Source organism: Condylura cristata, unplaced genomic scaffold (genome assembly GCF_000260355.1).
Source record: "Condylura cristata isolate star-nosed mole 26May11 unplaced genomic scaffold, ConCri1.0 scaffold00022, whole genome shotgun sequence".
Lineage (NCBI taxonomy): Eukaryota > Metazoa > Chordata > Mammalia > Eulipotyphla > Talpidae > Condylura > Condylura cristata.
Genome location: NW_004567123.1, coordinates 25,806,920 through 25,833,547, shown reverse-complemented (window position 1 = coordinate 25,833,547; position 26,628 = coordinate 25,806,920). Strand labels below are relative to the sequence as shown.

Below are 26,628 nucleotides of genomic sequence, written 5' to 3'. Positions count from 1 at the left end.
TTACTTGCGCTTAGGAATAGTATTTAAACAGAAAAAGGCTCAGTTTGCTAACCCACCCTTGCCCCTCTATTGTATGGTAGGTAGGTACAGGTCATTGCCTTCTTGGGCAATGGGAGACTTGTCCTTTTGGATTAACTTCAACTTGGTATCCAGTGGTGTGCCATGTGTCTGGAGGAGTATAATAAATATTTGTAACCTTTGAGAGGATCTGTCAGTGCCTGCGAACTTCCATACATCTTTCTTACCATCTGCCCTCCTCATGTTTTTTTGTTTGTTTGTTTTATTTATAATTAAACTATCACTTTCTAGGGAAAGCTTGGTTAAAGATCTTAGAAAATGTAATATTCTCTGTGTTGGTATAACTTGGGACAGTTGGGGCATAGAATGGGTAAGTTGAAGACAGTGGTTTGCAGCATAAATCATCCTTTTGGAAAGGAAAAAAGAAAAAACCCAAAATAGTGGATTTGAATTAGGGTTATGGTGATATGCCTTTTCAAAAGTCTCATAGTGTGATAAAATTCTTAGTCAGGAAAGGTCAAAAAGTACAAATGAAGTGCAATGAGATAGAACTGCTCAGATGTCCTCCTGGAGAGAGTGTTAAAACAGAGTACTCTGATTCATGTATTCCTGTTAAAGTTTGTTGTTTTAATGCAGATTTTTTTTAAAAAAGCATATACTCTGAAGAAAGAGATTTTGTGGAGATTTTGTGTATCTAGAGTTGGAAGGAAGTTAATTTGTTTTCATTTGGAATTTGTATTTGGAAGATAAGTGAAACAAAAGTCATTTCCTGATACAAAGGGGGGGAAAATGGGATACTTTTATAGAGAATAATTATACCTTGTATTAGTGCTTACTGTTCAAAAAATGTTTTTACATACCTTTTTATCTTCCCAGGACCTAGTGATCTATGTATTTTTAACTTTTGTTTCAGTAGTTTTGGAATCTAAGAGGTGTTAATTGACTGTCCCCAAATCAGTAGAGCTAGGCGTTAGAGTCAGGGCCTTATGATTCTTAAGACCCCAGGCTTTTATGTTCTGCCTCTATGAGAATTTTATGTAGCAACACATAGTCATTTTTGGCATAGAAGGGATGTCATTGGACCAATTTTAATAATACTGAAGGCAGGCCTGAAATCCAGAATCTTGAAAGCAAAGTAACTTCTTTACTCATGTGGGTGGGAAAGGTGGTTGTGCCCACAAAGTGGGGTGTTTGTGATCTTTTGATCTCTCTGGGCTAGTAGGAAGGACTCTGTACTCACTGTGGACATGGGATGAAGTAGTACCTGTTCTGTCTTAGACAATTATTTCTTGGGTTCTGTGGTACTAATAATCTTCATTCTTCCAAACCTCTATTTCCAGGAGCCTCCAGAAGATGATGCAAACATCATTGAGAAGATCCTGGCATCTAAGACCGTCCAGGAGGTTGGTGGCTTGTGGCTCTTGCTTTTATATCACTAGCACAGATTACACTCTCTTTGAAGAGTTGCTTGACTAGAGAACCAGGAATTGTTGCTCTTCATTGGAGTGAGAGATAGACAAGAATATTGTCTGGCTAGTCAACAGTTATTTTTACCCCCATGGAAAATTTGAGGCATAAAATTCTTAAATATTTGAGTATGGACCAAACTGAATTTGTTCTCTATTGTGATTCCCCAAACAAGGTGTTTAGCCCTTTGTTACTCTAGTCCATTCAGAATCACCACAGGACTGAGAACAGGCAATGAGCAGAGTTCTAATGAAAACTTGGAGAGAGAGAGAGAGAGAGAGAAAGTAAAAGAGAAATGTGTAGAGGGGGTGTGGTTCTTTAGACATTTCAGAGCCATTGTGGGTTCCCCTAGAGAAAATTCCTGAGTGAAAGGATATGTTGTTGCTGCTGAGAGAATAGTTTTACCTTTTCTTCATGTATCCATGGATGAAACTTTCTTCTTTTGAGAGTGAAAACTGCTGGTCTTTCAGGGTCAGTTGGGGGAGATGCCAGAGATACCTGTGCTCACTGCCACACCAAACTCTCAACCCGACATCTCTCAGAACTCTGGGTCCACTAGGTTTTATCAGCTAAATGCTTTCCCAGCCTGTCCCAGTCTGGACCTTGGAATGATACCACATGGATCCTTTTTTTTTTTTTTTTTTTTACATTTTTTTTTTTTTTTTTACCCGATAGCCATTGGAATAACTGGTCAATAGCTATCAGAAAAGATATGGGAAAATAAAAAGATCCTCAAGAAATCCAACTAAAGCTAGTAGTTGTGTTGACTTACTTGTTTACTTTGGTATGTAATGTTGACCCGTTGATCTGAATTGTTAACTGTTGTTGGTTACAGGTTCACCCTGGAGAACCCCCATTTGACTTGGAGCTGTTCTACGTTAAGTATAGAAATTTGTACGTCTATTTAATGCATTATTTGCATTTTTATTTTATATCCAACTAAAACTTCTTCCCTCCTCATGTTATCTCCTGTATTTTTTGAGTGGCCCCTCAGGCCGTAGATCTTGACTGAGGCGAGTTCACTATAGGTCATTGTACTCGACATTGGCGGCATAGAGAGACATCAGGAGACCTTTTAAAACTCCCGAAGCCTTTGCTGCAGTTGACTTGGACTCTGGGGTTAGGTCCCAAGGATAGATGCCTCTTACAAACGTCTTTCTCTGCTCCCAGCCTATTACTTTTGCTAATTTGTTCTGATGACTGGTAGCTGCTTACATCTGTCCTCCCTCTCCTCTGAGCCACTTTCCATAGAAGCTGCAAAGTGATCAGTTGCTTGGAACTATTGCATTGTTTTGTCTTCTGTTTTTGTTCTTACGGGTAAGAAGTCCTTACCAGTCTTAAGCAGATTCACAAAAAAACTAGTCTGTTGCCTCTATAGTAGATGATTACCCTGTTATTTGTAATGCCTTTAAGCAGCCCTCCCGTGTGGGGCAATGAATTAAAGCACAGCACTGAAAACCAGCTGCAGCCTCTTCAGCACGAGTTTGATCCCTGGCCCTAATATGACCCATATGGCCCGGCAGACCTCTCCTTGTCTTGTCCGCTGTGACCCTCAGCAGTGTACTTTGTCAGTCTGCCTGTTCTGCTCCCCACTGTCTCTGGTGAATCCTCTCAACCACACCTCTGGCCCCACTTCTGTATGCATAAATAAATAAATGTTAAAAAAAAAAAAAAAACCTTAAATCCTTAACCATCTGCTAGCTTATGTACTTATCTCACAATTTATGTGTCTTTGGATAGTTCCTACTTACATTGTAAATGGGCTACAATGGAAGAGCTTGAAAAGGATCCTCGGATTGCTCAGAAGATCAAGCGATTTAGGAATAAACAAGCCCAGATGAAGCACATTTTTACTGAGGTGAAGCAATATTTACTAATTTGACTGCTGCTTTTTTTTTTTTTTGCAGTATTGAAATGGGGTTTAAGTTTCTTAAAGTTGAAGTCTAGTACAGATCTGTTGCTCAAATCATGTTGCTAAGTGTTCACTGATTTCTAGTAAAAGGAGTCCAAATTTAAGCCAAAGAAAGCAGATTATTCATTGTGGTTCTTTCCTCCTTTCCTTAAAAAAAGCAAATCCAGAAAGACTTAAAAGTTTAACATAAAAGTAAAAAGGCTAACATTTCTTAAATAATTTATATAAATTTGGGGAATTTTAGGTATGTTATTTACAGCAAGGAGGATTGATAGATTCAGATTGAATATGCCATGTCTTATACATTAGAAAATACTGCAGATCAATTTGAAAGTAAATAATTAGGAAGTGTATATATACATTATATACGTATACATTTTTCTAATTGTATACTTGTACACATACATTCATGGCATGCATTTTCTTACCCATTATGGGAATCTTTCTGTATATTTACATATACACAGTGTTATATATACACAGATACATATGACACATTGTTTTAATGGTAAGAGATGCTCTTATAACTCAGTATGAAAAATCAAAAATTCCAGATACTAAAAGAAAATAATGAACAAGAAACTTAAAAAGGAGAGAAATATGGTCATTAATTATACAGAACTGTCATCTGTTACACTGGTATTCAAAGAAATGAAAGTGTCCTAGTTTTTACTTACCAAACCTTATTATTTAAAATGTGTATTGTTCATTGCTGATCAAAGTGTAGGGTAGAGAACTCTCATACACCCCTATATGGGAGCATGATTTAGTAGGATAAGTCAGAAGCGCAATCTGGAAATAGACATCAAAATTTCAGAAATTTGTCTGTCTTTTGTCCCAGCAGTTTTGTCATTTATATTATGGAAACTATCAAATGTTTCCTCAAAGACAGCTGTGATGCAGTCCTTTATACTGGTGAAAAATTGAAGACAGGCAAAATGTTAGCTCACAGACATTGTTAAATACAATATGTCTCATAGAAAGGAATGCTGTGCAGCTAGTGAAAAATAACTTTGGGAAATAATTACTAATGACATAGAATTTAATGTTATAAACTACTATTAGTTGAAAATGTTAGGCTTTTACAGTATGTGGGACAGTCCCATTTGGGGAGTGGGGAAGTTATATGCAGGAGAAGAAGCCACCATAGAAATGAACAGAAAATACCTTGACTATACAGGGAACTGACATTTTCTCCAATTGATGTGAACATGGTGATTTTTGTCTTTCTTTTTTAATATGTAATTTTTCTATTTTATCTGGATAATTTTTAAGGAAAAACAGTATAAATAATTCTTAAAATGTAGTCACAAGTACCAGACCTTCAGAATGCATTCACTTGCCATTAAATTATAGTAAATTAGGACACAAACTTAGCAATTCATTATTCATGTTGTACTCCTTTTCCTCAAGTGACAAAAAAATTATTTTAGGATAATGTCAATAAGCATTCTACTTGTCTCCCAATATGAACTTTTTAGCACATAATGATTGACCCCAGCACTTTCTGTGATTGTTTTAATGCCTGTGAGAATTGTTCATCATGGCATTATTCCTCTAAAGATAACTGAGGAAGGTGACAACTAGAACTAGAAAAACCATCTTCAAGGCTTGTTGGATATTCCCCCTCTATTCTTGGAACAATTTGTTCACATCTCTATTTTAGCAAGTATTTGCAGTGTAGTAACTTGTTTACATGTCTGTTTCTTCCATTTTAAGCCCTGCGAGACAGAGAGGGCCCATGTCTTCCTCATATTTCTATCCCTGGTACGAAGCACAGGGTCAGTGCTCAGTAATTATTTGGCTGTCCCCAGGTAAGGGAGGAGGCTTTGCCTGATACTGTTACCCTGCTTCAGACCCTTCAGCACTTCCCATTTTCTTGGAATAAATTCCAAACGCCTTAATATAGCTCTGTGTATCTGTTTTCTAATTTATTCCCAAGGCGGATTCCCTTGGTTGGGACTAAGGAGAGGAAACTGTTAGGGCATATAAAAATAGTGTAACAGGAGTGCATACTCTGTGGGAAGGAGAGGCTTCTGGAGCATAGATAGAGGACACCATCAGATGAGGTGGCATAATAGTGAGTAGTTTTCCGTAACACTGTTTTCGGTCTTGATCTGTGCAGCATTTCTGTTAACAAGTTGGACAAATAATATTCTTGTAAATTAAATAATAGCTTCGTTTAGAGTAGACCTTCTTCATATCCATTACTGTGACTGCTTTTGGAGGTAGCTAGGGCATAGGTTAGGGAAACTTAGCTTTGAGAGGCTGCTAGTTCCACAGGCCGCAGACATGGCGGCCTACTGACCAACTCCTGCCCCTTCTGAAAATCAGACAGTTCAGGTTTACCTGGATAGGCTAGGATGAATGGAATATAATGGCAATAGATAAATGTAATGCCATTTACGTTTTTAAAGTCTATGCAGTTTTGGAGTGGAGAAAATGATTGGATAGCAGTTGCAGGAAGAAAAGATATTTCCAGTTTAATTACAAGTTTATTGTGAGCCAAGTGTACTGCGTGATTGTTTAAAATATAGCACTAAATTGTAGCAGTAGAATAATCCTGTACCTTACTGTTTTCATTAAGTATAATTTTCATTTGGGTACCAGGATTTGCAAAACCTGAGGGCAGCCCTCCCCTGGCATCCAGGGGCCCTGTGCCGGCTGGTCCCACTATCAGCTCCAGGCCCATTGGGACACTGGCCTCCAGAGGAGGGAGCCCGTGAGGGGGGCTGAGCACCTGCACCCCAGCCTAGCAAGGGATGGCTCTGCCAGCCACCTGCAGGGAAGCCCCCTGGCTGGGAGGCTGTTAGAGACGGCTACAGGGTTCAGCCCAGGCTAGGGAGGCAGCCCTTCCACCCCGGACCCTGTCTCTACACACGACTTCTCCAAAGAGCTGGGATGGCAAGGCTGTGGGGGCCAGCCCCTCGTCTGGCCCACATAGAGAAATCAACGCCTGAGCCTGAGCCCTGTTAAAGTGAGAAGAGACAGATGCAGAACTGACTGATGGACAGCAAAGGTGGAAAGCAGACTACATAATCCTAGGGGTCACATCTCCAGCGCCTACCTACCAGGGTGCAGCTTCTCACCACACCCCCTCACTGCTAAGTGGCCTTGGACCACTTGCTAGGCCTTCAGATTCAGTATCCTTGTAAGTCTACAGTGAACTCCTAGTACTATCAGCCTTGCAGTGTACCAGTGAGTGTTCATTGGCCCAGTGTTCACGGGTATACTTAGCAGTACTCTGGCTGACTATTCCATTAATGTTAGTTCTCTCCATCACTGAGGGATCTGAAAACATAACATCTGAAGAAGCATTGAATACAAGGGAATTGTAACCCAGATAGGGAAATTTATGAAGAACTAACACAGAGAAAAGAAAATCAACTTAGTTACTGCTGCAGAGGAAGCAGTTCACAGCAATGAGTCAGTTACAGTTGGAAATTAATTTGGCTATAATTTAATAATAATGACCAAGAACATGATGCCACTACTGAGCAGGCAGAAGTAAAACCATCTTGACAGTGGGTCAGGTCTTAGAGGCTGGTAAACTACTGAAGATGAGGATAATGGAATCTGAGGGTAGATCGGCTGGGGACGCTGTAAAAAGTATTCCTGTGTTGACTAATTGTCCCTAACGTCCCTGCTAGTCTAGGAGCCAGCAGTCTAGAAGGAGGGCTGCTTGTGACCTGGGTGAATGTGCCGGCTCAGACAGCTCTCGTGGTCACATTACTTATTATCCTTTCCTTTTCAGTTTCCTGATTTGTAAAGTAATTACAGCACGTAATCCATAAAGCAGTTTTGAGACTTAAATGGTGGCACTTAAGAAATTAAGTATTTCTCAATGTTATTTATCACTGTTTTATAAATACAGTTTTTGAAATGTAATGTACATAAAGATAAATAAACCCTAAATGTACAGCTCAACAAACACACCTGTCTAAGCACCACCTCGCTCAGAAAACAGAACACAGCCGGTACCCTGACAGCAACCTCATGCCTCCTCCAGTGTTAGCTATTACAGATGGTATTAAGAAAAATTGGAATTCAAGTTTCCAAGGGTGTGCTTAGCACAAGAAGCAGTAATGAAAAAGGGAAATCTGTGCTAATGTTGTACAGTATCATAATAACCAGCACGAAAGCCTTTCCCTGGTTATGGTATAGCCTATAAGATGGTGTGGTTGATTCCTTTAAATTTAGTCATGGAGAGCAGGATTTGGGGGCAGTGAAGAAATATCTGTGGGTGACTTTTTATTCTCAAGTGAATTCTTTCATTCTGTGTTTCCTGATGGGGCCCAGAGTGGGTGGGATTGCTTAAAGATTAGTCATTGGATATGGGCTTTGAGCGATGAACGGGGGGGACACTTCTTAACTCTTCTCTGTTTGCGTTAGCCTGACGAAGACTTGTTCAACCCAGACTATGTAGAAGTTGATCGCATCTTGGAAGTGGCCCACACCAAGGATGCAGAAACAGGAGAGGTGGGTGTTTCACTCTTTAACGCTCAAAAGGATCTTACCTTCTTTCCTCATATCTTCCTCGTTTTGTTGTCATGTGGTTTTGTTTTAATGGCATTCACATGTTGTATTGTAAGGCAGGTTTTCAGAGAGTAACTGAGATATGGTTCATTTAATCTAAAGGAATGTCTATACATCTCCTGTTTCCCTCAGGAGGTAACTCACTACCTGGTGAAGTGGTGCTCACTGCCTTATGAGGAAAGCACCTGGGAGCTGGAAGAAGATGTGGATCCTGCAAAAGTTAAAGAATTCGAATCTCTTCAAGTTCTCCCTGAAATTAAAAATGTGGTAATGTATCTTATCTCTTTTGGGAATCTCTTATAGCATGTTGTTTTGTGAACTTGTCATTTCTGGTTGCTGCACCTGAGTGGTTTCTCTGACCACTCCCCATTGACCTGCAGTTTAGGATGTTTTTCTGCCACAATCAGTCTTTGCTAGTGCTCAGGTCAATAAGATAGAAGGCATAGAAGCTCAATAAATTCTTAGTATCTTTTCTTGTTTCCTATTTGTAGCTTTTGCTCTGTCACTGATCTCCTGCCTTTGTTCAACTGGAATGTTGTTTAGGTGGTGTTTATTCAACTGGAAAGCTGTCCTTTATCAATAGGCTTCTCAGAAAGAACACAGGATTATTACCACCAAGCTACAAAAATTTCCCATGGTATCTATCACATAGTTGTATATAGAGTATCAATGAAAAGAAGAGAAAAATAGGGATAAAATCTGACTAAGCTGTAAATATATGGAAAAAGAACCAGAGTTGTTAAAGAATGTGGCTATAGGCTAGGATGATCAGTTTCTGGTTTTGTTTTGTTTTGTTTTAAATCACCATTTTTATGTGGAAAAACTCTTACCCAGTTTCGTTATTAGTATTATTTGTATATATATATATATATATATATATATATAACAGTTTATTTTACATTTTTTTTTTCCCATCTCAATTGTAGTCCCCGCGGGCTTCCCATCACCAAGTCACCCGTGTGCCATCACCATAACCCCATGCACTTTATTTGTTACTTTCTACATCACTGGAAAGTTAGGAATCAGAAGACAGAGCTCAACATTGACCTTAGATACTGTAAAAATTCATTTCACGGTCCTATAACTGTGGTCTTTCTTAAGCACAATTTGTTAGTCATTTATCATGCATCTCTGTAGGTTGTATCTTCTGTGAGATATAAGAAAGTGGGTACAGGTCCTGTCCCCAAGAGCTATAGTCTAATGGAAGAGACACCGTGGACAGATATGGCAGGTGGCTGTTTGGGTGGGTGACAGTGCAGAGACAAACCATTTTGGGAGCAGATTAGAGAGATTTTCACTGTGAAGCTAGTTGTAAGTCATCTTCTAGAAGTAATCAGGAGTCTTGCTCAGCCTGAATCACTCTTATTTTCTCAAACTGACCACATGCATTTGGCAGGTATGAGGGATCTCAAGTGTCACTTTTCTTTTATGGCTTGGCTCTTGTGATGCTGCTGCCCTCATCTCAGTGAGCCGTGGTATCCTTTGCACTTCTCTTTTTGTTTCTAACTTATTTATTAGCATTTAAATGCACATTCTGAAGTTTTATCTCAAAAATTCTATATTGGAATGGCAGGTGGAAATATAATCAAAGTGCTCTAATCTCAAAAACTGGTTCTAACTGGTATTTACCTGAATATTTTTTTAAGGGATCTTATTCTGGGCTTTGAAGTTTACAAATGGTTCCCATCAGTCTTAGTGAATGACAGGTTGTTCTTGAATGCATTTTGGTAAAATTTGGTTACTTGTAGGTAAAATACAGAATTTTGAGAAAGCAAGAAATAAGGTCATTAATGATTATGCAAAGAGAGGAACAGTCTTTTAATAGGTAAAACCCACTCTGGAGACTCCAAGAATCATTTCTCTTTCTAATTTGAAGTAGCCACTGGAGGTCGTGGGGGTAAATTGTTTCCTGTAGTCTGTACCACTTACGTGCTAATCAGTCTAAGTATCAGAAATTTCTAGCTGATTTCAGGCCTTATGTTTAGATGACTGAAGTTTCTAACTAGTAGACAGTATTAAACTAAAACCCTCATCCCTGGGGAAAGAGGACAAACTCTAGAGTGACTGGATATGGGGCTGCCTCTACAGCTCGAGCATTGTCGAGCCAGTGAAGTAGAAATCTTGAGGGAAATTCTGTCCAACAAGAGCTGTGATGCTCAGCCTTAGTTAACCACTTAAATCACTATCAGGAACATTTGGAACGTCTCCCCCATGATGTCTAGTTGAGTAGGAAAGAAAGTGCATTTAAATAGGAAGCATAGACTTGAGGGGAGCCAGGTTGAATGGCTCATGGAGGCTAAGGGAAAATAAGATTTCCTTAAGAGAACTAAGGGGGAGAGTTTATTTAGGAATATCTTTGCTTAAAAACTTTTTCTTTGAAATGAATTTTTTTGGACATAAATTACTTTCTTATTTATTTCTGAAAACACCTACACAATTATATTCAACAGAGTCCTCTATTTCAAAAGGCTTAGACTGACTACAGTTGTAGTTTTGAAGGTAAATTGTGATAAGTACTTTTCCTAAAAAAAAACAGTGGACAGATTACACTTTTCTCCAAATTTCACTGATACAGTTAGGTGTATTTCATTAAACTTTGCATGCATATGGCTTAGTTTCTATTAATAACACATTTCAGGAGTACTTTATTCCATCGATGGTACTCCCAAAATAGAATATGCAAAACTAGCATTATTGTTTATAAAATTACAAATCTTGAAATTCTTATATATAGCTGCAGGAATAGCTTAAATTATTTTTAAGAAAAAAGTGTCAATTCAAGGACACAGTTTGTCTATAAACAAAATAATCAAGTATGTCCAAAGAATGTAAAATGAAGTCAAATTTGTGGATGGGAAGTCTCTCAATATGTAAATATTTAAATTTTTCCCCCCATATAAAGTAAAATTCCAGTGGGATTTTAAGAGAACTTGACAAATTGAATTCAAAAGTTATAGAGGACAGGGGACCTCCTGGTGGCACAGGGGCTAAAGTGTCAGTACTGTCAAACTGTCTGTAGCCACTGCAGCACGAGTTCGATCCCCAGTCAGGGAGCTGACCCACAGGGCACAGCAGACCTCTCCCATATTGCCCATTGCTCCCCTCAGCAGTGTATTTCAGTGAATCTACTTTTTCTGCTCCCCACTCTGTCTCTGGTGAATCCTCTCACCTCTGGCCTACACCCCAGTTCTTGCATGCATGCATAAAATAAATCTTATAAAAGAAAATTATACAGAATGGTAAAGAGGATTGAATAACCAAAACATTTGAAAATTAATTTTCCATCATCGAGATAGCTCTAATAGTTAAAAAGTGTGATTTTATTATAGCTACGGATAGTCAAGTGGGGCAGAATGAAACTGTGAATATGGTGCCCTGAATACTTTACAATTTGCTGTATGATAAATATGTAATTTCACGTTAGTAGATGAAAAGATCAGTTGTATTTAGAAATCAGTGTTTCGTATGGAACGATAAGACTAATTTTATTACATTTATAGAGAATTTAAGAAACTTGCAGTTTTGATTATTATAAGAGTTTGCCTTATGTACTGACTCTAGAAAATAATCATCAAAACAGTTGACCTGAACTTTCCTAAGCTAATACCACAGGCACAAAAAAATAGCAAAAGGAATGTTGTCTATAGAAAACAGAATATTGTCAATATAGACAATATAGACAACAGAATGTTGTCTATAGAGACAGAATATTGGCTTGCATAGGAATTAAAGTGTAAATGAGAGTTAAATGTAAGAATCTAAATAAAACAATCTGACATTTAACCAAAATTGTAGGTGGGCCTTTTTCTCTTCTTCATTAATTGAAATTTTATAAAGAAGGTTTTTTTTTTATTATAATAGTTTGTTTCTATATCATTTTGTGCCTTTTTCCATCTCAGTTGTGATCCCCATGGACTATAAAAGGAGTTTTTAACGTAATCTAATGAAATCTAAAAAATACAGAATCTGCATGTTAGAAAATCATACAGATTGAAGCAAGCTGTAAGGAAAATATTTTGAGGTTTCCCATCGTCATTGTTATCCTGTCTCTATGTTACACTGCTGCGACATCCTTCTCTGTGTTGTGCTCTCTGCTTTCCTTCACTAGGAGCGACCTGCTTCTGACTCCTGGCAGAAACTTGAGAAGTCTCGCGAGTATAAAAACAGTAACCAGCTCCGGGAGTACCAGCTGGAGGGGATGAACTGGCTTCTTTTTAACTGGTATAACAGGTGAGAGAACACAGTTCATCTACATGAGTGTTTTTTCTCCCAAATGTTTATAGCTGAAGCTAAATTTCTGCCTTCATCTGCTTCAGGTAGTTGCTGGGTGGCAGGAGAGTAGGAAACAGTCGCCTGCTACATGTGGTGATCCTGACTCAGTAGTCAGACAAGACTTCATTTTTACTTCAGGTTTCACAAACAAAAGGAATGGTGTTTAGACACCTTTGACCTTGTCCTTTTTCTTTGCCAGTCTGACCAGAACCTTATGCTCAGCCTAGATATACCGAAACCTAAAAGATGCCTTAGAACTGTTTTCTCTAAGTCTGTAGCTAACAGCGGTTGAGTGGATCTGATTCTAGTCCCACTCTTGTTACTTGTTTTTGAACCAAGGATTCTCTGAACTTGTACTTTAATGTTCAAGTTTACACTCTTCATGCTTCACTTTCGGTCAGAATCTAGATCAAATTTGAAAAAGGTGGGTATTCCTTACATTTAAGCATTGATTTTAAGGACAGCATGTTGTAATGAAAACTACTCAAGTGTAGTCTCTGCCATCTATTCACAGTGAGACCCAGAGCAACACTCGCTGCACCGTCAGGCCTTGGTGGCCCTTCTGTGGTGCAAATGAGGCCTGGCAGGCCAGACCCCATCAGCCTCTTACCTTGCAGTCCGTGATTCTGGATCACCAAAAGCAGCCAGCCTTTTTACTCTGATAAGGGATTTATCATGTGGGTTAAAAGTCTGTTCTTTAGTAACACAGATGAGAGGTAGTGGATCATGTAACCTACCATCTTTTTACTTTGGCCGTGGTGTCTGTGAAATTTGTCTGAAAAGGGAAAGTAGCACAGGTTTGAGACATTTTCTTTTCTTGTTGTCTCTATTAACTTTAATTTTTACTGTTTTTCGGTTTATATTTTAAATTGATCTATTTCATATATTTTCTTGAACGTTGTCATAGTTCTTTTTGGAAGTAGGCATGCTGTGAATAACAATAAAATTCATCTCAGTCACATCTCTGGAAAATGCCAGTAAGGTCTCGCCTTCACCAATGACCTTACAAGTAAAAGTGTGCTTCTGAAATATATTTTTACTTACAACCAGTCTCAACCTCTTTCTTACATTGGGTTATCCGTATCTCTTATTCTTGCAGAAAGAACTGTATTTTGGCTGATGAAATGGGCCTCGGGAAAACCATCCAGTCCATCACATTCCTTTCAGAAATATTCCTCAGGGGGATCCATGGCCCTTTCCTCATCATCGCCCCGCTCTCCACCATCACTAACTGGGAGCGGGAGTTCCGGACTTGGACAGAGATGAATGCCATTGTGTACCACGGCAGCCAGATCAGCAGGCAGATGATCCAGCAGTATGAAATGGTATACAGAGATGCACAGGTGAGCCTCACCCAGGGGCACACTGATATCTTTAGAAGCTTTAACGCCCTATATCTTGGATTGCTGTGACTTAGTTGCTTATTGACACAGACTTCTTGTTCCCCAGTTTGTTTTAATTTGTGAACAAAAAACAGAACTGTAGTACATGCTTTCCACTATCAGGTCTACCATAATCTCTTTTGGGACACTAAAAGCTCAATTTTTGGTTGGCTTATAAGTTGTTTTTACACATAAGAGATTTTATCTGAGTTGTCATATGCTTAGTGAAGAAAGTAAATAGAATAGTTCACAGAGGATGGTTCCCAGCCAACAAGTGTGGAGAGATGAACAGATTTGACAGAAAAGGATAAAGAGAAAACAGGCTTCTGTTGTGTTAAAAGCACAGCAGACTGTTTTAAAGGTATTTTAGTATAATCTGAGTATATTAGTATAATTTGCTGAGTATGCTTGTACGATTGTCCTGGGCGCTGGTGTTTTAAATTAAGCAAGGGGAAAATGAATGATTCTGTTCACAGGAAAGCCCGTGTTCTCCCAGGGGTTTCCTAGACGGCAGAAGGAGGCACTTGGAAGAAGTTTAAGAGGTGCACTAACATGCAGCTCTGCTCTTGACATCTGTTGGCCGTACTAAAACGGGCTAGATGACAGTGCTATGTCCTGCCAGCACAGGATCACCACTTTGAACCTTTTCTAGAACCCAAGTTAAAAAGTAAAATCAGATCGAAAATAGAGGAAGTTTCCTTGGGCTTTAAAGTTGTTTGTGGTTTAGACCAATTTCTGGCTGGCAATGTATGGATCATTATCCATCTGCTTTCCTTACCATGACAATTAACAATTAAAAAGCTTTCTTGCTGTACAGCCCATCCTCTTCATTGTACCATTGTGAGGGCATATACTTTCTTGTTTCTGTTTTGTTGATATAATGAGGCCTCTCTTCTCTGAAGAACTAATTCATTCTTACATTCTCTCCTTTCTGAAATAAGGTAGAGTAGAGCTTATTATCTTCTCACTTAAGGCCATAGCATTTATTTTGCTTCTCTTTTGATCATCTGGTGGTACCCCACTAGCAGAATTTTAATAGGTATAGCATAAAACTTTCCTTTCTATTGTCTCCTCCTCAGGGAAACCCCCTTTCAGGAGTCTTCAAGTTTCATGTAGTCATAACAACATTTGAGATGATCTTGGCAGACTGCCCAGAGCTGAAGAAGATTCACTGGAGCTGTGTGATAATCGATGAAGCCCACAGATTGAAGAATAGGAACTGCAAACTTTTGGAGGGTCTAAAGCTCATGGCCTTGGTGAGAATTAGCAAATTCTTTACATAAACATAGTTCCTTCTAATTGCTATAGGGAAACATTCTGTAACTATGTACGTAGCTTACTTGTGCAGTCTATTTGGTCTAGACTTTCTGCTCCATATATCTGTGGTCGTATAGGAATCAAATGTTTTTTTGTTTTTTTGTTTTTATTTTTATTTTGAACTGGGTCAGCAGTTTGACCTTTGCCAAATACTGATTTCCAGAGGGACCTAGGAGGAGGTTCTTAAGTACTATGAAATTTATGACCCGGTAAGGTAAGCTGTTTTGGCTTATTTTCAGGTCCCTGAATGATATGGCACCAAAAATGATGACCTGTTAACATTACTGCCTTGGCACAGTGCCCAGTGTTGGTGGGTAGGCACTCTATATTGAGTGAATAAATGAATGATTGCTTTGATTAACATGAGAGGAGCTGGGATCAGTGATGTGAAAGAAAGGATGATCTCTCTTGACTGTGAACCTGGGAAATGTTGGCATTCTGTGCTTTCATAAAGCAAAACAGGGATGTCCCAACTTGAACACAGACTGCTCTAGCTTCATTTGCCCACTAAAGCAGTATGTTTGGTGGTTCAGACAGTGTTCATCTTGCATTGTTAATTTGTGCAGGAACACAAAGTACTGCTCACGGGGACACCCTTGCAGAACTCCGTGGAGGAGCTTTTCAGTTTGTTAAATTTCCTGGAGCCATCACAGTTTCCTTCTGAGACCGCCTTCTTGGAAGAGTTTGGAGATCTGAAAACAGAAGAACAGGTAAATGGGACCTGAAGGATTGAGGAAGCAGCATGATAGTTAGTCACCATTCAGGAAAGAGCAAGTCTCTGTGGGAAAAGAAATTAGTAAGTTCTCATCACATCCCTGGTAAATTGAGCGTTACCATCTTTGTTGGTTATATTTAGGAGGAGGAGGGTAAGCTGATTATTGGCAATTCTAACTATTCCAAAAGATAAATGAAACAAATTCCAAGATACTATACGTTAGCATATCAGTCCTGGCTTCACTGATCTCATGTGTACATAGTCTGTAAGTTCAAGGATTTTGCTCTCAGCTTTGGCCTCGGGAGCATAGTACTCTCTTTTATCTCCTCATTCCTCATTCTTCCTCCTACATAATTTGACACATGTTCTTGAGTACAGTAAAATATAGGTAGGGAAGGAAAGAAGTGAGTCACGCACCTACAATAGTTGGTAGCCTGATGTGTCCAGACCAACTAAATTTCTTCACTTTTCCAATATCTGAGTCTAGCTTTTGGACTCAAATCTGATTAAAAATAATTGATATAAATAAAATCTGTAGTATCTATCTATAATAGGGGTTATGGAAATAAGCCGGACAAGTTAAAATGCACAAGAACACACCCTCTCCATCTCTGGCCTATACCCCAGTTCTGTACAAATAAATAAATCTTAAAAAAAAAAAATGCACAAGAACAAATCACAGGTTTGGGGGCTTTCAAGAGGAGAAATGTAACATCTGTTCAGTAATTGGAGAAGATACAATTTAAAGATGGACTTTGGAAGATGCATAAGTTTCCAACAGGTGAAGATAGAAAAAAGATGGAGACTGCTTTGCATAGAGAAGAAAATGCAACTTACTCAGTAGTAAGCAATCATCTGGTTGAACTAGAAACAGGTGGATGAATTGTGGTCCATGAAACTAGAGGGTTTTAGGGTTATATTTTAGGGTTAATTTCAATATTTTGGATATTGAAAGACAGGTTGAAGAACTTGGTGGGTATAGAGAAGGAATGCAAGGCTTTGATTGCAAGAATGGCATGGTTCTTCCAAATTAATCTAGCAATAGTGTGAGAGTGGGCTGGGACAGAGAACTTGGGACTGAGAAGATTTGGAAATTTTGCTAACAGATGTTAAAAGTACACTCTGTGGTTACAATCTGTTGTTTCTACTTCTGTGGCAACTCAGGACTTTTAGAGCAGTGAAGAATCAAATTAATCCCACTTCTCTACATTTACAGTATTTTATCGATCTTCAAAAGCCAGCTCCAACCCTCTCTCCATTTTTTGGATCATTAGAAATGCATCCTCTTCTCCCATTGCACTTATTTTGTGGTATGCATTTTTTCTTCTTCCTAGACAATGACCTCCTTGAGGACAAGGCCCACATCTTCTTCAAAGTTGTGTTTGTTGTATTGACCAGCACAGTGTCTGGCATATAGTATACTCTAAATGATTCAAGGTATGAACCAAGTGAAGGACAAAAGCTGAGCCCGGCATGTGGCAGATTGGCATTTGTCCCTGTCTTTAATAGTTATCAAGCTGTCTTTTCTCTTTGGGTTCTTATCTTGTAATTCCTTATCCATCTGGGGAACTAGATGCCTTATTCCATGGTTGGTAAAATCAAGGTGTCATAACAGATTAAAGATTGGGGTTAGTTAGGGGAAAACCACGAAAAAATGGTATCAATTGTCTGTGATTTAAATCACAATACATAGAAGTTTCAGGAAGCATCTATTTCCAAAGTAAAGCATGTTGATCATTGTTTAAAACCTGCTCCATAGCTCTGCAAATCACTCTGTAAATCACTTTATATTTTTCCAGAAAGTTACCTACAGTAGTTGGTAGCCCAATTTGTTCAAACCAACTAAATTTGTTCACTTTTCCAATATCTAAGTCCATAGCTCTGTGAATCACTCTTTAAATAAATCACTTTATATTTCTCCAGGAAGCATTGGCACAGCACACAGCTTATTATTCAGGCCCTGTCCACTGTTAGTTTTTTTTGACTTGAAACTTTACCCTTTGCACTTGCATTCCCCCTTATTTTGTTTTCCCAGTAGGATCAATATTGGTAGCATGTTTAGCTCAGGGTTATCTTGGGTCCCTTGACTTTGACTCCCTTCTCTGCCCTCATCTTCTTAAAAGAAGCGATTAAGTCACCTTGCGGGTGTCATCAAGTGAGTAGAAATCTGCTGTCCAGGCCTGGATTGTTAGGCGAAGGACAGGCAGATCACAGTGAAGAGTGTGATGACACATGAAGGGCCCTAAGGTGACTACCTGCATGACAGGATAGAAGGTGTCAGCTGACATTCACTGTCTACATACTGCTATTCTCAGGCATGTCAGCTGCTGTTGTCATTGATGGATGTGCAAGAATCCATTTCTAGACTGCCTCTAATTCTTTTTGTTGTTGAGTTCTAATTGACACAAAACCTTGTGTTAGTCTCAGATATTCCAGATAATGATTCTCTGTAAATATATTCACAATCTAATCAATATCCATCACTGCACATACTTCACACCCCATCCTGTGATAAAAATTTCCAAGATCTATTCTCTTCACAACTTTGAAATATATAGTACGCATTATTAACCAGTACTATACAGGGCTTATTTTTGTTGTTTTTTTAATAGCTAGAAGTTTGTACCTTTTGATTACCTTCCCATCCATTTTGCTTACCCCCTAGACTGCCTCTTCTTTTCATTTTGTTCTTTCAATATGTGTTTTCTCTTTGTGATATATCTTGTACCTCCTAACATGGTTTAAAATATTCCTCAAGTCATTGTTGCATGTGTATGTGTTATAAAAAGCTGTTTGTTTTCTCCATCCTAAAGAGTAGGTGCTGTCTTTCATGTCTTTCTTTTGTATCTTGTAACTTTACTACATAGGCTCTGCCTAATTACATGTGAATTCAAACCAGACCCCTTTTTTTCCTTGCTGTTCTATGATAAACTTCTTAAGATCAAGGATCAATCATGATCATCATTTAATCTACCACCAGAGTACTATCACTAGATGCTCAAGAGATCCTAGTGAAGGTCCAAGTACCCTAGTAATTATTACATCAGGGTGGGGGCAGGTGAATAGGTCTCATTTCCCTGACAGGTGAAGAAACTGCAGTCTATCCTAAAACCAATGATGCTTCGGCGGCTGAAAGATGATGTGGAAAAGAACCTTGCTCCCAAACAAGAGACCATCATTGAAGTAGAGCTGACTAACATCCAAAAAAAGTACTACCGTGCCATCCTCGAGAAGAACTTTTCCTTCCTGACCAAGGGGGCAAATCAGCACAATATGCCCAATCTCATCAACACCATGATGGAGCTGAGAAAGTGCTGTAACCATCCCTATCTGATCAACGGTGAGTTGGGGGAGTAGGGAGCCACTTAGGGCTCGCAGAGTCGTCTGACAGAACTAATGACTCTCAGGGACCTTATGTATTGAGTTCCCATTAAATCCTGGGATGTATGTATGCTCATCTTTTCATGACCTCTAAACAGTTTTATTTTAAAGAGGTTGATGAATTTGCCTGAGTAACCTAGTTAGTTTCGACCTTACCTCTGCCAACCCTCTGCCCACTAACATTGGCCATCACCCACTAGTCTGTTGTCCTTTACTTAATGGCAGTCTAGCTCCCCTTTCCACTTTGGGACGTGGAACTGTGTTACTTGGTTGACTAATCATGCTGAAATGAAAGAAAAACTCCAGAGGAATTAATAGTTAATTGTCCTAATTAGAAAAGATGTCAGGAGCTTTTTTTACAGTGAAAGTTTTTGATAAATTTTTTAATTAAAATGTGACTGGGATTTGCACATAGCTTGTCTCTGACCTCAAGAGGCATTTCCTTGTCAACCTTCTGTGAAGGTTTCTTTACTTAGGACCTGGTGTCTCAATCCTTTCTCTGCTCACTGGGACTTGCAAGTCGCATCACCTGTATTCCCTGCGGCTTTGCTTCTTGCACAGCCTTCGGCTGAGGACATAGACCCAGGATACACAAACAGCTAAGAATTCACTTCTTTTTTCCTGGGACCTATAAAGTAGAGAGTTGGCTTTTATCCTTACAGTTTGTCCAAGGAATAGTTTTGTTCCATTCCTTTTCAGGGGCAGAGGAGAAAATTCTGGAAGATTTCAGAAAAACTCACAGCCCTGATGCCTCCGACTTTCAGCTGCAGGCCATGATTCAGGCAGCAGGGAAGTTGGTGCTGATTGATAAGCTGCTCCCTAAGCTGATTGCAGGTGGCCATAAAGTGCTCATCTTCTCCCAGATGGTGCGCTGTCTCGATATCCTGGAAGATTACCTCATCCAGAGAAGGTAAGAGCTGTTTCAGAACTGCATCAAACATGCGGGCTGTCCCCTGTCTTCTCAGACCTTTTTGATCCCATTCAGAAAGTATGCTTAAACAAAAAAGCATTCAAAGATGGAGATAAGGAAGCTTTTAACAATTGACTAAAATTCAGAGTTAAGTTTTAAGGACCAAGTACAACCATGTTTACCCATCTCGTGTGAATGTGGAGCCCTTGTTTTGCTTAAAAAGAATTGTAAATGTTTGTTTATGTTCTTTGAAGAAACAACTCAAATATCATTAGAAAAGGTTAAGAAAAGTATGGATTTACTTTCTTGGGCAGGAAAAGGTGTGTTTAAATAATGACAGGAGAAATACATCCCACAAAGTTTCAATGTACAAAGTTTCTAAAAACCTATGTTCACAACTCAACAAAATTGTCAAATTCAAAAGACTATGGAGATATTTTATGTTCTTTCTCAGCAATTCTTTTACGGTTTTAAGATCCACTAGCTGTGGCACCCCATATTTTCTTATATTCCTTTCATTCCTTGCACCTAAATTCTATCACGCGTGCAGGTGTTAATGTGGTTAATGCTTGTTTGGATTCTCTGTGAGTTACATTTGTTAATACATTGTACTTTACATAATAATACATTGTACCTTATATTTCTAGTCTTTGGGATAAATCGATGATAGGAAGATAATGGATTTTTAAAAATTTACTCTTAATGATGAGTTTTCGAGGTTATTAAAACCATTATCCTTACACATTGATAAGTTAGAGATCTGTATTTTTATGTAGTAAAATTGCAGCTTGTCTCAGTTGTCTTTATTTTCTTTTCCTTGAAGATGCGACTCAAAGTATTACCAGAAATAGCAAATTTAACTATAGGGTATGTTGACATTTAATGTCACATAAATCTCCAAGATCAGATTATACTACAAAGAATTTCTCAGCCTGCTAGTAGAGATTTTTATGTAAATAATTTTTGAGACATATTTTTTAAAAGCTGAATAAAGCAAAACTAGTTAAAACAGGTTTATGTTCTATACAATCACTATATATTAGGAGCCACATTGCCAGAGCATTTGCTTCTTGTGAATAAATTAATTTACTGTTAAAAAATACATAGCTAATTTGCAGTTTTTTAATGAACCCCTCCAGAATGAGAAACTAATTAAGAGACTTTACAGATGTCTTTATTAACCCTTCTATACTACTTTTCTCATCATTTACTGCTCATTTTGCTTTCAAGTTACTTAATGCATTGTAGTTTCTCTGGAGAATAAGGACTTTTATCACTCCACCAGCTGCTCAAAGTCCTTATTCTACTTGGGAGTTAATCTTTGTAGTTTTTTGCTTTGTGTACACATATGTTTAGTTTTGTTTGTTTAAATTGGGATCATATTATACATTCTACTTTGTAACTTAGCGTTTTTGTTCACTATCTTAGGAAACTTTTTTATTATTTTCTTTAATATATTTGGTGGTCTGCATGATACTCTGTCTTGAAGGTTAAAGGTTTTAGTTTTTCAGCATTTTAAGGGATGCTATGACTATCCTTTTACATTGATTGTGAGTGCTTCAGTTATTTACTTAGGTTAAATTCTGATGTTTGTTTTTAGAAGTATCTAATACATATTTTCAGAACACCGCCTAAAAAGGTGGTTTTACTTAATATGCCTTTCCAGTGGTGTATAATAATGTTTTTACTCCATACTCTGATCAATACTATTCTTGCCCATTAATCTTTGTTAATTCAATAAGCCAAAATTATGGGTCCTTATTTTAATTGTATTCCTGATTATAAATGAGTTTTTTTTATACATAGTAACTATCTTTTGGTTTTTGTGGAGTGCTTGCTCATATTCTTTCTCCATTTTCTGTCGCTCTTTTGTCCCTTTTGTTTACTAGTTTTTACTAGTAAAAACTTGTTTACATAAGGATATAGTGCAGTTACTTCCCATTGTTATCTCTGACTTTTAATGTTGTTTGTGGATATGGGTTTTTGTTTGTTTGTTTTTAGAAATTCTAAATTTATAGCAGTCAGATTCTTGGTCTTAAAAATAGTTTTAAATAAACTTAAATGCTTAATTTTGTTTAAATTTAAGCTTAAATGAATATGCTTAGCAAGATTTCCCCTACTCTTTACCGTGGATTCTTATAAATTTAATCTCGTCATTATTTTATGATTTCTTCATCTCATCTGCATCCAGTAAGGTGGTTCTGCCCTTAACATCATCATTACTTTGCTCTTTTTACTTTAGTTTTTGTTTCATCAATTAAACATTCTCATAATTTATAAAAAGCGAAATTATTAGCTTTATGAAAAGTTGCATTCCTTAATTAGAACACCACCATCAACCCCACCCACTGCCCACAACTGCAGTTCTCCTATGCCCCAAAACAGTTAAACTCTTTGTGCATTTTCTTTTATTATTTATGGCTATATCTCAAAATAATGTTAGTGGTCATAATTTCTTGATTTTTGGGGGGGGGGTATTATATAAGGAAGCTGAGTGTCTTCTTTTCTCACTGCCCCTCTAAACAACTTCCTAATCTCCCTCATCCAGTATGCCATGTAAATTTGCTTTAGTTAATTATGTAAATTCTGAATTATAAGTCAGCCATGTAGTATGCAGTTTACTGCTTTTTTCTTGCATGATTTTTCTCCCATGGTAAAAATGATCTTTTGATTGGAATGCTTCTTTTTCTTCATACGTGTTATATATAAGTATTTACCCTGCTTTTGTTATGTCAAGCACATGAGTCTCATCTTCTTGAGGCCATTTCTCTTAGATCTTCTCTTCTGTTCCCCTCTACCCTTTGCTCTTCCTGCCTACAATACAGTTGTCACATGGCATCTCCCTCCTTCCATTATTCTGACAAGTTTTCTTTCCAGCTTTCTTGAATTAAGTCTGCTTGTTAGTGGGTCCCTTGCACCTTTCCTGAGAGCTCAGTCTGAGAAGAGGTGCATAAGTAAATTTTGAGACTTTGTCCAAAATGTTAATTTACCCTTCTGTTGAGTAATCATTCGGTTGGGTTTGAGATTCTAGATATGTGGTCCTGGCTTATTGACACCTAGATGAGCCCATCTATCTAGGTGGGCCATTTCATTGGGGAACCTCAAGTATCAGCAATTTTGGGTGTCCTTTTCCTTTCACCTGCCAACATGGGACCTTGATTGTAATGAGAGTTGGTATCAGAGATCTCAATGTCTCTGTCTCTCTTCTCTTTTATTAGAATAGTAACTCTATCTTTAATTGTAGTGTCTCCCAGAGCAGAAAGGTATCCGCTCTTTTACTTCACCTTCTCAAAGCTGGCATGAGTCGTCTGTAGGCTCCTTGATGCTTGAACAAATATCCCGCCAGTTCCTCTTCTAAGACTGCACAGCCTCACTTTCTGGGGTGCTGGTCCCACCGGTACCTGCTTCCTTTGAATTCTCTGGAGAATTGCATTCTACTTTTCTCACCTCTTTCCTTCTGCTTATTTGTGGGGAAGGAGTTAACCATGCCTTTTAAAAAGTTCTTGTGCTATTTAACTAGAGTTTTGTGGAGATTAAAGAACTAAACATATTAATTCAGTCTTTAATGGGATTTTTTTGGTTTTGTTTTTTAACATTTTAGTCTTTGCTCCTATAATTTTGATAAAAAGGCTTAATGGGGTTCTATTTTAAATTATTTTCAGATAAGTCTAATTTTTTATTTATTCAAAGTTTCATTTTCCCCATTCATAAAAAACACCATCCATTAGGTATAGAAATACTACATATGCCAGGTATGTTGTACCCTTTCTTTTGACCAGTACTTCTGTTCTTGCTCATATGTTGTTGGAGGTGAACTATCCCTGACTATTTGAGTCCCTCACTACCAAAAAAATTTGTATGTATCTGTATACATTTACATGCCTGTACTTACGTATACATGTGTTTGAATTTTGATTCACTTTGACTCATTAAGTAGGGCAGGATTGATAATATTTGCAAAATTAAAGCATATGACATTCACTGTACTTATTCAGGTCTTTTCTATATAAACCACTTCTTTGATATTTATAAAGCATGTACTTTGTGCTAGAACTTCTGTATGTGTTAGGGACACTGGGAACAAACCAACATGGCCTCTAGTACCATGTTGCTAAGTCCTACCTATTTTATACAGATTTACTGTTAAAGTATTTTATGTTTTTCTTCTTTCAGTGATTTTACAGCCATTGTAAATGGGATTTTTTTTTTGCCCTTTTTTTTTTTTATGTTTTCCAGCTGCTTATTGCTGAGAGATGAGAAAGTTGTTTGCCTTCAAGCCTTCTGAAGTTAATTTTCTGTTGTGCTCAAAGCGTTTCACTCCACCTTTCCCTACCCACACATAGTGAGGATTTCTAGAGTGCCATCAGCTGCTTGTTGATTTTTGACAATGATTCAGGGCTACAGTTTGGTGAAATTCATCAACTCCTAGAAATTTTGTTCAAAACATAGTAGATGCAGAGGGTTAATTGCCGTATGTTAAAATTTATGATACCTGCTTTCTTCAAATTTACTAGCCCATAAAGTTGAACCTTGTTTCCTCTCTTGGGTCAGTTTGGTTTTGTTCTGTTGAATGTCATGGCATCCTTCACAGAGAGGTCATGGCACAGCCAAGAGATCTGGCCCAGAAGTTGGAGGTGGCAAGGAACTACTTATTTTTTTATTGAACTTTTTACTTTTCTTATTTAGTTGTTCATCTTTGCGTAATATTTGCTTTCTTCCTCTGGTGTAGACCCCATAAATTTCCCACCAACATACCATTCTTTAACCATCATCATAGTCCATTTAGCTTTTCCCTTCCCTGTGCAAGGAACAATTTAAAATAATTCAAATAGTTGGGATTTTTGATTTAGCTTTGTGTTCTTTGAGAGCCTTCCCTCAACTGAACTGAGTGATAGAAATGAGAATTAATGTTCCTGTCATCCTGCATAATTTCTATAACTTGTTAAACTATAGCTGATAAAACCCTGTCTAATTTTATGGGAATTTTTTTCCCCTAGTGGATAGCCAGGGTATATCATCACTGTTGACTGGTTTCTCCTCCTCGAGACTAGGGTAAGATCAGCCTCACTCAGATCCATGGGCATCCAGCTCCTCACTGAGGGGTGGGGTCTCTCGTCAAGGAACAGTGAGTCACCTGTGCCTGCAGCATTAATCATTCACTTGTGTGCTGGTGCAGGAAGTGGCAGCATTAGCTTAATTGAATCTCAGTCCTGCCACCTCCACTGCATCACATGCCTGGTCAGCCTTCTGAGGGTAACCCAGTGCAGCTCCCCAGTTGATTGGTCTAGCAAAATCAGGGATGAGTAGTTTCTGCCATCACCTTCTATCGAGTTACAAGTTTCCATGGTTTCCTATTGTCTCTTATTTATCTTTAATTTTCTCTTTTTTACATTATTAGGGAAATCTTTTTGTTCTACTGCACTTTAATGGAAGGTGTAAGATGAAGGCCATATCACAAACTGGTTAAGAGTGTAGACTCTGAGTCAAGTCTGAGTTCAGGTCACTTAAAGTCTGGGTTGCAAAGTAAACACTTTGCTTGTGTGTGTGTGTTTGAAGTTATTCAATATAAAATGGGGATGACAGAGAAGCAAATGTGCAGTCATACAGAGCTCGTGTCATCATGTCATCATGTCGACGCAGACCGAAACACTTAAGAACTGGCTGCTGCTTTTACTGCTGTGGCTGCTATTAATAATAGTGAATATAGCTAATTCCTTGTAGTTTCATGGAATTCTAACATACAACCTTTTATTTTTTATTTTATGACACAAGATCTTTTTGGTCTGCCTTCATGCTAAGTTCTTTCTCTTCTACCTATTTTACTTACTAATGTAGTCCCACTGTTGTAAGTTCATTAAATTTTTTTGAAAGAAAAACATCCATGCTGGTGTCACTTCATGTATGTCCCTATGTCTCCTAGATGGTCTGGTTTCTTTACATGGATTTTCCTTTTCCTTAAGGCAGTTGGGATTATATGACCAAATTTATTTTTCTGGAGCTGTTCCCACATAGTCATCTATCACTAGAGTATCTATCTTTATTCTCTTTCCAGTGATTTTCTGAAATTGTAAAGATCTAACTCTAAGGGCTGCTGATAGGATTTTGCCAGGATGTGTTCTTTACTGTTGTTGGGGTTAGGATAGTCAGGTCCTTTTCAGAACTTATACTTTATCTACCTGTTCTTGCTTATTGGTCAAAATTGGGCCCTGGGTAACAGTCCTCTTATTAATTTGTTTGTTGTCAGGGGGTGACTAAGAAAAGAAAACTCTTAGCTGTCATCAATTGCTACTACATTTTTTTGTATTAATACCATGTTTTCCACCTGTGAAGAACAGACAGTACCTGTTTTTTCTGTTTGGAGGAATAGATACTGTGTTCCTATAGCAATTTTATTTCTTATTCTCTTCCCTTTTACCTTAATTTTCAGGTGCTTATTTCTTAACTTTCCACAATTATATGTGCCTTTTCGTGATACTCAGGTTTACTTCCTGACTTTGTTTTCCTCTAAAAATTCTTCGGTTTTCCTAATAGCTCAAAAGCCTTTCCTTTGATTTATCCCTACTTGCTTGGCAACCTACTGCCTAGAAGATCTTGATGTCAGCCATGAAAGTGGAGGTCTGCTGTGCCTCTGAGGCATTGAGGAACTGTCAGGCTAGAAATGACCTGCCCAGATAAAAGGACTGCCTGTCAGTCTTCTCACATTCAGCTTTCCAAAAAG

At 38.1% G+C, this 26,628-nt stretch overlaps 1 protein-coding gene across 1 annotated transcript in view; it reads left to right on the top strand.

Annotated features, from left to right (window-relative positions):
• CHD6 (chromodomain helicase DNA binding protein 6) overlaps nt 1-26,628 on the top strand; it is a 125,091-nt gene that overhangs the window by 36,955 nt on the left and 61,508 nt on the right. The window contains exons 5-15 of the mRNA XM_004687388.2: nt 1,359-1,421; nt 2,321-2,379; nt 3,226-3,343; nt 7,790-7,876; nt 8,066-8,200; nt 12,042-12,163; nt 13,305-13,548; nt 14,667-14,843; nt 15,471-15,614; nt 18,704-18,959; nt 19,700-19,910. Of these exons, the coding sequence (XP_004687445.1) occupies nt 1,359-1,421; nt 2,321-2,379; nt 3,226-3,343; nt 7,790-7,876; nt 8,066-8,200; nt 12,042-12,163; nt 13,305-13,548; nt 14,667-14,843; nt 15,471-15,614; nt 18,704-18,959; nt 19,700-19,910 (1,616 nt within the window). The remainder of the gene's footprint in view (nt 1-1,358; nt 1,422-2,320; nt 2,380-3,225; nt 3,344-7,789; nt 7,877-8,065; nt 8,201-12,041; nt 12,164-13,304; nt 13,549-14,666; nt 14,844-15,470; nt 15,615-18,703; nt 18,960-19,699; nt 19,911-26,628) is intronic.